Genomic DNA, 13,341 nt, shown 5'->3' with positions numbered 1-13,341 from the left:
GGAGAAAGTGCCAGCAGGGGAATCGTACAAGGGTGGGGTGTGGGGATCATTGTAGTGCGTTGCAATGCGCATGGAAGCGAGAAACTTTATCCCCTCGTCATAGGAAAGTTTGATAAGCCACAATGTTTTAAGGGCGTCGGGCACTATCCATGCCAGTACAAAGCATCTAAAAATGCAAACAATGCAGAAATCTAAAAAATAATGCATTTGCACAGGGGAACCAGCATAATTTGTCTTTGAATTGTGTGATTTTTTTTTTCTTTCGTTGCCTGAGGTTATGTTTGTCAGTGATTTATCCAAGTACATTATTTGAACATTGTAAATGCACCTTGTTGGATACATTTTGGAGATAGTTTTTTCCATGGCATTTGAAAGGTTTAAACTGTGAATCGAGGTGATTGCATGTATTACTGGGTCTTAGAATACTTTGTGACGTGGCAAGTGTTTACATTTCTGAAGTACGAGAGAAGTGCCATGGCGAGAAATCGTATAAGGATAGAGTCATAGGAAAGTTCAATTTTAACCCCCGGGATGTCGTGCCGCGGTATTTCGACCGCACGCATTCTTCTTTTGTTACTCTATCTACGATTGTTACTGGATGGATTTCTCCCTCCACCATATCTACCCCGCAACTTTCCTCTAGTGTTTATAGCTAGGTAGTGCTCCCTAATTGCTCTTCTGTTGTCGCTGTGGATGTTAATGTGAGTGTGCGGTGCTTTCGACTGCAGACGACTACTGCCGTTTGTTGAATTTGGTTCTAACCCTGGACGCGCTATTATTCATATTCACAAATTGTTTGATTGTTTACTTGTGTTGTGAGTGAAGATGGATTCCGAAGAAGTTGATAGGAAGAAGACGAAGACTTTGTGTGCTACCTGCTCTCTGTGCATATGCCAGGAGCACACTGTCTTCACCTATCAAGCCTGCAATATGTGGACAGCAGGTGAAGATGAAGAAAATGATGACCGTTTTATTATCTAAGGACACAGTCAGCTCACGAATATCATGAAGAATGACAAATAAATTGTCCTTAGTGAACAGTAAATCTCTAATTGCTGTTACCCTTCTCTCTGTTGTAGCCTTGCTCTTGCCATTGGACTGTATACCTTATTTATATTGCTCTAACTTTGTTTTGTACATATTTTTACTGATAGTTGTAAATTACTCGTACATTGCACTATACTTCTTTTACCAATTTACTTTTGCGAATTCTGTAAATCTATGTTCTTTCCATTTCACTGTTTTTTGATGTGTGTTAAGTAGAACGTAACGTTAGTTATTGTATTACTTTAAAGCACTGTTAAAATGTAAATAAATAATATTTGTATTTTTAATGATAAAAATAGAGAATAAATAAAAATATAGCAACATAATAAAATATGTAGCAAATTGAAATACAAAAACCAAATGTAATTCTTGCGCGGTCTTTTCCACCGCACACGACGACTGACGTTACACTGCCTCGCGCGACGTCCCGAGGGTTAAGGGCATCGGGTACTTTCTGTGTAAATACAAGGCATCTAAAATGCATACAGTATAGTAATCCAATGAAGAAAGCACTTGCACATGGGAGCCAGCATAGATTTCTCCTCATCTTTGAATCGTGCTTTTTTCTTTTCTTTCTGTCGTTGCGTGAGGTTATGTTTGTCAGTGAGATATCCAAGTGCATTATTTGAATACTGTAAATGCACCTTCTTGGATACATTTTGGAAATAGTTCTTTTTTCATGGCATTTGAAAGGTATAAACTGTGAATCAAGGTTAATTGCATGCAGTAACTGGCCTTAGAATATTTTGTAACGCGGCAAGGGTTGGTACTTCTGAATTGTGAATTGGCGGTTAATTCGAAGTCTGATTTTTTAGTCCTAACGACTTCGAATTAACAAAGTTTTACTGTATATAGTTGTCACTGGATCTTATGAATCTGAGTGAAGAAGGTTCCACATCCTCAAACAACTCTTACAATATGCAAAAGTAATTGAATTTTTTTTTTTCTTGCTAGTTGCTTTACGTCGCACCGACGCAGATAGGTTTTATGGCGAAAAAATTGAAAAATTAGCTGGAAATGTGAAGGTATCACAACAACCAGTCATGCATGGCACAACTTTGAGTACCTGATAAAATCTCCATGTCCATTGCTAGCATTATCTGATTATTTTGTGACAAGTGTATAACAGTAAGTGTAAAAGTAATTTGTTTCTTTCTTTTTTCAGGGAATTGATGATGGAGTGGGTAGAGACCATCAGATCGAAACTCCAAGAGATGCGGATTCTATCCCCTCGAGAGAATCTCTACAGCAAAATGCCAGAAGCTCGCCTTCCTCTAGCCCCTACAAGAGATCCAAACTCTCCTCTGCCACCACCTCCTGCAGGACCATCTACTCTTGTACCTGGTGTGGAGCCAGTTCATTCAGAAAATTCAGGTATGCTTTGTTGGTTATAGCATGACATGTACTATTTATCATTATTAGAGTCTGTCATTGAAATCCCATCAAACATTGTATTTGATGGTTTCTAATTTTCATAGGTTCTTCTCAGTTTTCTTAGATGTATAGAAAATGAATTGGTGAGTGCTGAAACCTTTAGCATTCAATGAAGCCTTTGTGGAGGAAATGCCACATGCATTCATTAGAAAGATACTACCTAGTAGATGTGGCATAGGACTGCTATTGGCCAAGAAAAAGAAACACTCACAGTAAACCAGGGCAGCATCTGAACCGGAACGGATGGTTGCAAATGGCATCTGTACCCCGTGTTAGAGGTGGCTGACAGACACTTGCCAACACATTCGGCAAGCATGACATTTTAATTAGCCAAAAATCCTTCCAAAACTATAAAATATCAAACTCTAGAGCATTATTATCCCAGGCAAGTTTTGCTGAAAGCTCAGAATCTTGCACTGATGTGTCAGATAAATTTAAAATTAGGATGTGCTGTCCTAACATTGAGGTATTTGGTGTTCTTGTTTTTTCTTTTTCTTCTTTTTTCAAAATGTTCATTATTGTGCATATACCGTATTTACGCAAATAATCCCCGCACCCTAACTTTAGGAAGGCTGATTTTGAAAGAAAAAAAAAAAGCCAACATTGACACAAATAAAACCTACACCCCAATTTCGTGCCTCAATTTTTTTAAAAATATGTGGGTATTATTCGCGTAAATATGGTATTATTGTTAGTAATAAGAAATTACTCGACAATTCCTATACTGTTGGCATAATTCAAAATATGTAATTGTACAGTCTGTGGAAGCTAAATGAATGAATGAATGAATGAATCGTCATCATCATCAATGTCCCACTCCAGTCACCCGGCTGTGGTTAACAAGCGTCCTCCACACCTTTCTGTCCTTCCGCTTTTCCTGCTCCATTACTTCTGCCACATCCAATCCAGCTTCTCTAATGTCCTTCCAAATCTGATCCATCCACCTTCTTCTCGGTCTTCCAACTGGTCTCTTTTCCTTAACTTCTCTTTCTAATTCCCTTCTTGCTACCCATTCCTGTTCCGTTCTTTTTACATGTCCGAACCATCTCAGTCTTGCTTTCTGTATCTTCTGTACTAACGGTTCTATATTTAGCTCTTCTCTTATTTTAATATTTTGAATTCTATCTCTTCTTGTCTTTTTAACCGATGTTCTTAAAAATTTCATTTCTACTGCTTGGATCTTACTATCTTGTCTCTTATTAGTTACCAGCATTTCTAGTCCGTATGTTACAGTTGGTATGAAATACTGTTTATATAATGTTAATGTTGGGTACTTTGTCATCCCATAAAAGCTCTCTGACTTGTTGATAAAATGTTGTACTTTTACTTACTGTATAATCCCGAATACCACCTGCCATCGAATAAGACCCGCACCCTAAATTTGAGATGGCAAAATATGGAAAACAATAAAAATAAACCAAATAACTTACATACCTATTTAATTTTCTTCAGATATACCACAAATATGAGCCTCCGTGGCTCAGACGGCAGCGCGTCGGCGTCTCACCGCTGGATACTGTGGTTCGAATCCCGGTCATTCCATGTGAGATTTGTGCTGGACAAAGCGGAGACGGGACAGGTTTTTCTCCGGGTACTCCGGTTTTCCCTGTCATCTTTCATTCCAGCAACACTCTCAATTCTCATTTCGTAGCATCTATCATTCATTAATATATCACTTTGGGAGTGGCGACCCCATCGTAATAACAGCCTATATATGATTCATTCATTACATCCCTGACCCGGTCACTGACTGGAAAACAGGTTGTAGGTTTTCATTTTTCGTTTTCATACCACAAATATAAATTCAAACAGCTTACAGTTAATAAAATCATCACAAAAATAGTAAATAAAATCGGTCTAATACTCGGATCATTCACAATTCACCGTCATCTGAAGTTTCACCATAGGAACTTTCATCGCTGTCATCTTTCCACAAATAGTCGTCCTCGCTACCGTCCACTAAATTTGAGATTCCACATTTCTTAAAGCTTTTGGACACTAGATCGTTGGGAATGCACGCCCACGCGGTCTTGATCCAGCTGCATATTAGTCCCACTTCAGGCCTCTTCACTCATCCGGTTGGTGTTAACGCGTGATCACCATCAGACATCCATTCGGTGTACAACTGTTTCATTGCAGTTTTGAAAGACCGGTTCATGCACACATCCAACGGCTGTAGAATAGAAGTGAGTCCTCCGGGAATTATTGCAACATCGGTTTTTCCTTTCCTCCACATATCTTTTACTGCGTCAGTTGTATGTCCTCGGTAACTGTCCAACACAAGCGTGTTTCGTTTTTGTAACAAAGATCCCGGGTGACGTTGCCAAACGCACTTCACCCAATCCTCAACTAACGCACTGTCCATACAGCCGGACTCATGTGTTTTAACAATAACATCGGACGGCAAGTTTCCTTTCGGAAGTGTTTTTCTTTTCAGAACCATATATGGAGGGAGTTTGGTTCCATCCGTTAATACGTGTTACATTAGCGTGCATCATTGCTTTTCGTTACCACCTGTTCTGGTGGTTACATTTTCTGAACTCTTCGTATCCACGGTATTTTCCAACGGCATTTCAAAATAGACAGGTGTCTTATCAGCATTTCTAATTTGCGATAGCAAATAAGAATTTTGCTTCCTCAAATGAATAAGGAAATGAATGAGAAAAGCAATGGCAAACTACCTCACTCCTCATCTTGCCTAGTATGCCTCATCTGGGCTCTGCCATTGGTTTTTGCAGTTTCCCTATACCTGCATAGCCTTTGGTGGTGCTATTTGAGGATCCAACTAGCCTCTGGGCTGATGACCTAACACACAAATGAATAATGTGACGCTGAAAGGCTGTTAATTTTTCTTCATACGGCCCAGGGAGATTTTGTGAAATAGACATACGTCTCCGAATGCACAATCCCTTTCTCCGATAAAAGTTTTGGATCCATCTGCGGCTTGCAGTAAAACCCTGTGATTTGAGTTCTTTTGAGATCTCTAGTGCTTTCAGTTGACACATTTCACTAGAAACACCATATCCTAACTCACCTTTTTCTATCTCAAATTTGTGGAGTTGTTCTTCAATTTCCGGAAACACTGCACTCCGGCTGTGGAACACACTGCAATCACCATTACATTTTAAAAGTTTTTCCTTTTTCCGCCAATCACGAATACACGATTAATCATAATCGTACTTTCTGCCAACAGCATGATTTCCATATATTATTACTTACAACTTTAAGTTTCTCACGCACAGTAAATGACCACAGGCGCCGTTTTGAATCCATCGCTTGCTATCGAGACAGCACTTTCACGGGACAGATACAGAACTCGAATGTGAGCGAGATAGACTTCTGTAACCAACAGTCTCAACTCTCGCAATTTATGATATCCCATGAGATCAGCTATTCGCGCACCCAGCATGCCAGCAACACGTGTGAAACAAATGACGATCGGGCATCTCCAGCAGCGGCTTTCATATTTACTGCATATTTACCCATACTCTTTGGTTTACCGTATTTCATTACCTTACATTTCACGTTTACATGCCACTGTAACCGTATTAAGAAAAAATCGATCTTGTTTTCTAGAACACAACTAAAATACAATAAGACCTGAATACCCATTTACATGTGGTATATTGAGTACAGTAACCATATTCAAATCTATTTCAATACTCCATGTAAACGTAGTAAATATTTACGAGATTGAATGGCTTGAATACGACCCGCACCCAAGATTTAGAATCGGTATTTTGAAGAAATAAGTGCGGGTGGTATTCGGGATTATACGGTAGTCTGTTATTAATTTCAGGGTTGATTTCATTACTTCCATTAATAATGTTGCCCAGAGACGTAAACTGTTCTACATTCTCTAACCATTCTCCGTCTATGTTCACTTGGCTTCTCTTTTTCTCTTTTCCACAGTGCATGATTACAGTTTTCTTTTTACTAATTACCATTCCAGACTCCTTCAGATTTTCATTCCAAATGTCCAGTCTCTTTTATACTTCTTTTTCTCCCTTTTCCCAAATCACCACATCATCTGCAAATACCAAAGCATTCACTTCATATACTCTGTTTTACACGTTTTATGATTTCATCCATCAATATAATAAACAATAATGGCAACAGTGCACTTTCTTACTTGAGACCTTTTTTTGTATAAAATGTTTCAGAGTCACCACTCCCCACTTGTACACTGCTTTCTCTCTCATGACACAACATTTTTATCTTGTTAATTAATGATTTTGGTACATTCCTTTTCAGTAGGCATTCCCATACATGTTTTCTCTTAACTGTATCGTAAGCGTTTTCCAAATCCAAAAATATGAAAATGATTTCCTTGTTCCTTTCCAGATGTTTTTCCATTATTGTTCACACTGTAAATATCAAGTCTATTGTTGATCTATTCGGTCTAAAGCCATATTGTTCTTCCTCTAACTGTGTTTCTATTATATCCCTCAGAATCGGTAAGCTTCACGAATTTTGGAGAAGGCCAGTGCTCGACTTAGCAACAAAAACTGTCTACAAAGAAGCAGAACTGAGAAGGGGGGGGGGGGGGGGGGGGGAGAAAAGAAATCTTTATATTTTGGAATATATAATGTGTGCACCATGAAACTTGAAGAAGATCTAATATATCTCAAGAACAAACTCACTCACTCTCTAGTAGTTTCCCTCAAGGCTTAATATCAAGAATTATGACCCAAGGATTTGGTTGTTTTTATCATAAGTTGATGCCATTCTGTACGATCTTACACCTTCTGGACAGCATTTTTCCACGTCATTGCAAGATTATGAGCTTTTAGCTCTACTTGTCTGGGATAATAATGTTTTAGAGTTTGATATTTCATAGTGATCTCTCTAATTTGATCTCAACTCATCATTTCGCGACCCGTCCTCATGACGTTTTGCCATAAACTTTTGCATGGGCAATTGATTTTTCCAGGTTGTCACCCTTTCTTCCCATAATGTGACCAAGGAATTGGAGGATTCTCTGGTCCACAACTTGGCATAGATTGTCTTGTATTCTAACTTCTTGGATGACAGAATAATTTTTTCACATGGTTGCCCATGATATTCGTAACATCCTTTTCTAGCACCACATTTCGATGGTGTGGAGAACATACTAGAGAATATATATTTGGTATGTGCTGTGGATCAATGAAACAAGGCAGAGTGCTATATAGAGGATGGTTGCCTAGTTGTACATCCTCTTAAAACAATAATTACCGGCCAAGTTGGCCGTGCGGTTAGAGGCGCGCGGATGTGAGCTTGCATCCGGGAGATAGTGGGTTTGAATGCCACTGTCGACAGCCCTGAAGATGGTTTTCCATGGTTTCTCATTTTCACACCAGGCAAATGCTGGGGTGTACCTTAATTAAGGCCACGGCCACTTCCTTCCAACTCCTAGGCCTTTCCTATCCCATCGTCGCCATAAGACCTACTTGTGTCGGTGCGACATAAAGCTACTGGGTAATTCGTAAGGAAAACTTATCAAAGAAGGTGATCAGAATTTTATTGACTAAAGTGATCCAATGAGGACGTAAAAGAAGAAGAAGAAGAGGAAGAAGATGATGGCATTATAGTATACAGTATATATGATGGATAGATGTACATTAAAGACAGGGACCAAAGAAAGGAATAGAAATATGTACGAAGAATAAACTCATTTAGACAATCTTAGCTACTTTTGAGTGTGTCTACTGCAGTTTATGATTTCACAAGTGTCAGTAGGTAAATAATCACACTTAATAAAACTCTGCAATATTTTAATGGCTTATACATCTATATTCACTTGAGTTTTTTGTTTGTTGCAGACGGCAGCTCTAGTTCTGGCAGCTCAGTTGAAGTTACTAACAATGCGGAATCACCCTCCTCGTCATCATCATCATCATCGCCATCCTCGTCATCTGATGATAGCTCCCAGCCCTCTCAACCAACAGTGTATGATAATGCCGGTCATCAAGTTAGAACTTCAGCTGCTACATCTTTGTACATCACTCAGTCTGAACCACCTGTTTATACCAGGTACTGTATGTTTGTCTCAGTAAAGAAATCTGTTTTGTATACAGTGTAAAGATAGTGTGCAGGATGGGACAATACTCCACTGTCCTGTGTTCCGTGAACAGCTCAGTTGCGGAGGATAGGTCAGGACAGCACAGGACAATATTCATACATAATATTAGCTTCATATCCATATTGACAGTACTGAATTATACAATTATGAGTCTTTATTCAATCCTCCTATTCAATACAATTCAAACCTCCATGAAGGGGTCAAATGTTCAAAAATCATTACATGTTTCGACCCTTATTTGAGGGTCATCTCCAGTGAATTTTTAGCTTAAAAGTACAAGTGTTTCACTTAACATTGTACCTAATTAGAAGTTTTGGACACAATATAAAAAGTTCTTAGGTAATGTTATATTACATATTTAAGCTCCAGCTGGTGTAATTGAAGAAGTTTATATTCATTCTTCATGTTAGGATAAGTAATATAGAACTAAATTGTCTTGTAAAGTCTTAATTTAAAAACAAACTGTGAAGAAGTGAGTCTACATTTCAGTAAAAAGATTTGATTGTTAAAAATATATACATTTTTTAGTACATGGAAAAAACATTATGTATTTAAGTATTATACATGTGGGATAGACGTGGTTCTGAATTTTAAGATGTTCTCTTATCTTGCATATAAAATGAATTATGTTAGAGGCTTATTCTTCTTTTTTGTATGCAAATAATCCTTAATACTTTATTTATTTATTTATTTATTTATTTATTTATTTATTTATTTATTTATTTATTTATTTATTTATTTATTTATTTATTTATTTATTTATTTATTTATTCATTCATTTATTTATTTATTTATTTATTCATTCATTCATTTATTCATTTATTTATTTATTTATTTATTTATTTATTTATTCATTCATTCATTCATTTATTTATTTATGCCCGCATTGGAGCGCTTAAACCAAACCCAAATACATTTATGTTATCAAAGAATTAACTGAAGATTTAGCTTGCATCATCTTCTTCCTTTCCCAAAACCTCTTCATTCTGCCTGACCTGGTTGCCCTTTCTTCATCAGATATGGCATGTTGTTTGTGTTGTACTGTTTTTAATGACAATCTTATTTGTTTGTTCTTGAGAATCCTTTTTTCTTCTCTATTTTCAATTTGCTTCATTGTAATATTCAGTTCTTCTAAATCTCCATTGTCCATCTACCTGATGTTTTTTATTAATGATTGTTCTGAGTATCCTTCTGTCAACCTTTTGCAGTGTATCAGTTGTTGCTTTGGTGTTCAATTTAAATAGTGTTTCACAAGCATAAGTTGCTTCAGGTTTAATGATGGAACAGTAATGTTGAAGTTTAGCACTTATTGAAAGAGATTTTTTTCTTGTACGTTGGCCATGTAATTCGTTGTGCTTTTTTTACCTTAAATGTTCTGCTTTCTATTGATGATTTCTCATTGGAGTTCCAAGTTATAATTTCACCAAGATATTTAAACTTATTCACAATTTGAATTTGTTTGATATTGACTAAGGTAATGGTTGGTGCTGTAACAGGGAAGGTTGGCATTATTTCTGTTTCATATGAAATTTGCAATCCAACTTTTCTTGCTATGTTATCAAGTTCTTCTATTTGCAATTTAGCTTCTTCCATATCATTAGCAAGTAGTGCAAGATCATCAGCGAATGCTAAACAATTGAGTCTTATTTTTCTGCCAATCTTGTTAGGTTGACACATCTTATTCAATTCCTGCATGATTTTTTCCAACACACAATTAAACAATAATGGTGAGAGTCTATCTCCCTGTCGAAGTCCAGTATTAATGTCAAATGGTTTTGAGAGTTCATTTCTAAATCTGACTTCAGATTTAGTGTTCTTAAGGGTAATTCCAATAAGGCGAATAAGTTTTGGATGTAAACCAAATTCTTTTAAGATCTTCAATAATGACTCACGATGGATACTATCATACGCCTTTTTAAAAATCAACAAAAGTGATAACTAACTTTTTGTTTCTAACCCTATGATGCTTCATAATCCACTTTAAACTGATAATTTGATCTGGACAACTTCTCCCTGGACAAAAGCCTCCTTGGTATTCTGCAAGTTCACAGTCAAGTTGTTCTTGAATTCTCATGTATAATAACTTTGAAATTTTTTTTGTAAGTGATATCCAGCAATGATATCCCCCGATAATTGTTGGGATCTGATCTATCACCTCTTTTATGTAAAGGCTGTATTATCGCCATATTCCACTCTTCGGGCATTTTTTCAGTATTCCAAATGTCTACGAGGTATATATGTAAATTCTGGATGGTTTGTGTATTAGCATTCTTCCATATTTCTGCAGTTAGTTGATTCTCCCCTGAAGCTTTGTAATTTTTCAGTGAATCGATGGCTTTCAACACTTCATTGTAATCTGGTGGTATAACTGTTTCTAATGGTGTTTTATTTTTTGAATGAAGGTCATACTCTAGGTATTGTGTTGGTTCTTCGCTATTATAATACTTAATAATAAGACAAGAGAATATATTCTCGGAATTTTAGAGCCACGTCTATCCCGCAAGGAACAAGCTCAAATATATTTCTGGAAGGAGCAAAAATCGAATCAGCTTCCCACTTCAAGTACCTCGGAAGCACAATCTCGAAAGACAACACTGTTAGGCAGGAAATACCCAGCAGGACACAGAAAGCATCGAACTTCTACAGTCAAGCCAGAAATCTTCTCTCGGACTGCAAAATACCACAGAAAGCGAAAACAATGATGTACCACACTTACTTCGTACCAATCCTCACGTATGGTTTAGAGACATGTACCCTACTAAACAAAGACTTCAGTAGAATCCAAGCAGCTGAATTGAGATTCATTAGAACCATGAACCAAACAACCAGAAAGGACAAGATCAGAAATGAAGTGATTAGGAAAGTAGCTGGTATTGAGGTTTCTGTTATCAGTGTCATAAAGAAATGCAGACTTCAGTGGTATGGGCACATAATGAGAATGAACAGGGAAAGACCTGCCAGAAAATATTTCAACCTTAATCTCGTAGGAAGAAGACCACAGGGAAGACCAAGAAAACGTTGGATAGAGACTGTAAGATCAGATGTAGAGGAGAGAGGATACAAAAGGGAGGATGTACTGGATCAGAAGATGTATGAAGCCAGAAGGAGATGGTGAGTGCTTGTACACCACACCCGGGAAACTGAAGTTGGGAAATGATGATGATGATGATGATATCTATCCCGCATGTATAATAGTTGAATACATGTTTTTTAATGTACTAAAAAACTTAACTCTAGACTCACTTCTCCACAGTTTTAAAAAAAAATTAAGACTTCATAAGAAAATTTGGTTCTTTACTACTTATCCTTACACAAAGAATGTATATAAACTTTTTCAATTACACCAGCTTGAGCTTAAATGTGTAATATATCATTAGCTAAGAACTTTTTATACTGTGTGCAAAAGTTATAGTTAGGTACAGTGTTAAGTGAAACACTTGTACTTTCAAGCTAAAAATTCACTGAAGATGTCCCACAAATAAGGGTCGAAATATGTATAATTTTTGAACATTTGACCCCCCTCACAGAGGTTGGAATTGTTGTATTGAATAGGAGGAATGAATAAAGACTTATAATTCAATGTTCATACATCGTCAGAACAGATCCAAGGAAACTAAGGAAAGTTACTTACCTTGTACGAAGCAGTGTTAGATATAATAGGAAGTGAATGAATGAAAAATAAGAAAAGACTGTGGATATGAAAATCAATGGCATACGGGTCTTCATTAGGATCGTCTGTTTTATTATTAGTGGCATGAGAATACTGCAAAATGTTTATGAGGCTGTCGACAGAAAGTTTTGAAAAGTTTGAACCTCGGTATTTTTTACTTACTAGCTACAGGCTGGTTTCTTGGGTCAAGTGCGTCAATCTGAGGCTTTTGATCCTCTTCTTCACTTCAATCTAAATCTAATAGGGACCTTCTGTAATTTTTCCGATTGTGTTGTTGTGACATTGTTTTTTCCTATAATTAGTACAATCAGTTCTCCACAGTCATTCATGTTGTCTACAGACACTAATGAACTTCGAATTTAAGTTGGAATTATTCTTTTGTGGCATTTTGACGAATACTTGTGCTCCTGGTCCCATGTTTATTTCCTCATTATTTTGTCCAAGGTGAATTCACATGAGGGCAGGACAGTAAGAGCGATAGTAAGGGGAAAAGTTTGTCCCGCATATATAGGAAGCGAGGCTAACTCACAAGATAGTAGCTTAGTCATTGCCCTGTCCTTGGATTGTTCATGAACACGAGGAAAATATGATCTTTTCCTGTTATATTTTCCAGTCTAGTGATCCCTGGTAAACTCTGTATAATCTTTGTACAAATACTAACCTACCTTCATAATCAGTGGAAGGGCTATTGAGCAACAGTGGAAAGCTAAGTTTGGCCCATCCAAAGAAGCATCATCTCCATTATCATTGTAATAAGGCTCTGTCTGCACGTATCATCTTACCTTCTGGCTTATTTGACCAGACAATACTGTCGGGTAGGACAGATGGATGATCCCCATACACATCTCTTCCTTTTTACCTGACGGAAGTTCCTTTGGCATCTCATATATAAATCATTAAAAATTTACCCAGTATATTGCTCTTGAACTGCCCTATTACACTTCATTTCTGGAATATTTTCAATCCATTTTCAGCAATGCTTAGAAGGAAAGTTAAATTTTTGTTACCTGTTCTCAGTAGGATATTTCATCGTTGAGGTATTCCATCCTTTACTTCCTGGCAGAACATGGTCCAATTACGTGCTTTCTTTTAACCCATTGCCTTGCAATGACGGAAATTTCCGTCA

The 13,341-nt window shown here is 37.1% G+C and overlaps 1 protein-coding gene across 1 annotated transcript in view; it reads left to right on the top strand.

Annotated features, from left to right (window-relative positions):
- LOC136884109 (mucin-5AC) overlaps positions 1-13,341 on the top strand; it is an 81,009-nt gene that overhangs the window by 35,205 nt on the left and 32,463 nt on the right. The window contains exons 5-6 of the mRNA XM_067156148.2: positions 2,213-2,421; positions 8,286-8,496. Coding sequence (XP_067012249.2) covers positions 2,213-2,421; positions 8,286-8,496 — 420 coding nt within the window. The remainder of the gene's footprint in view (positions 1-2,212; positions 2,422-8,285; positions 8,497-13,341) is intronic.

The sequence above is a fragment of the Anabrus simplex genome, chromosome 12 (genome assembly GCF_040414725.1).
Source record: "Anabrus simplex isolate iqAnaSimp1 chromosome 12, ASM4041472v1, whole genome shotgun sequence".
NCBI classification, from domain to species: domain Eukaryota; kingdom Metazoa; phylum Arthropoda; class Insecta; order Orthoptera; family Tettigoniidae; genus Anabrus; species Anabrus simplex.
Note: the sequence above shows the minus strand (reverse complement) of the source record. Positions and strands in the feature narration are given on the sequence as shown.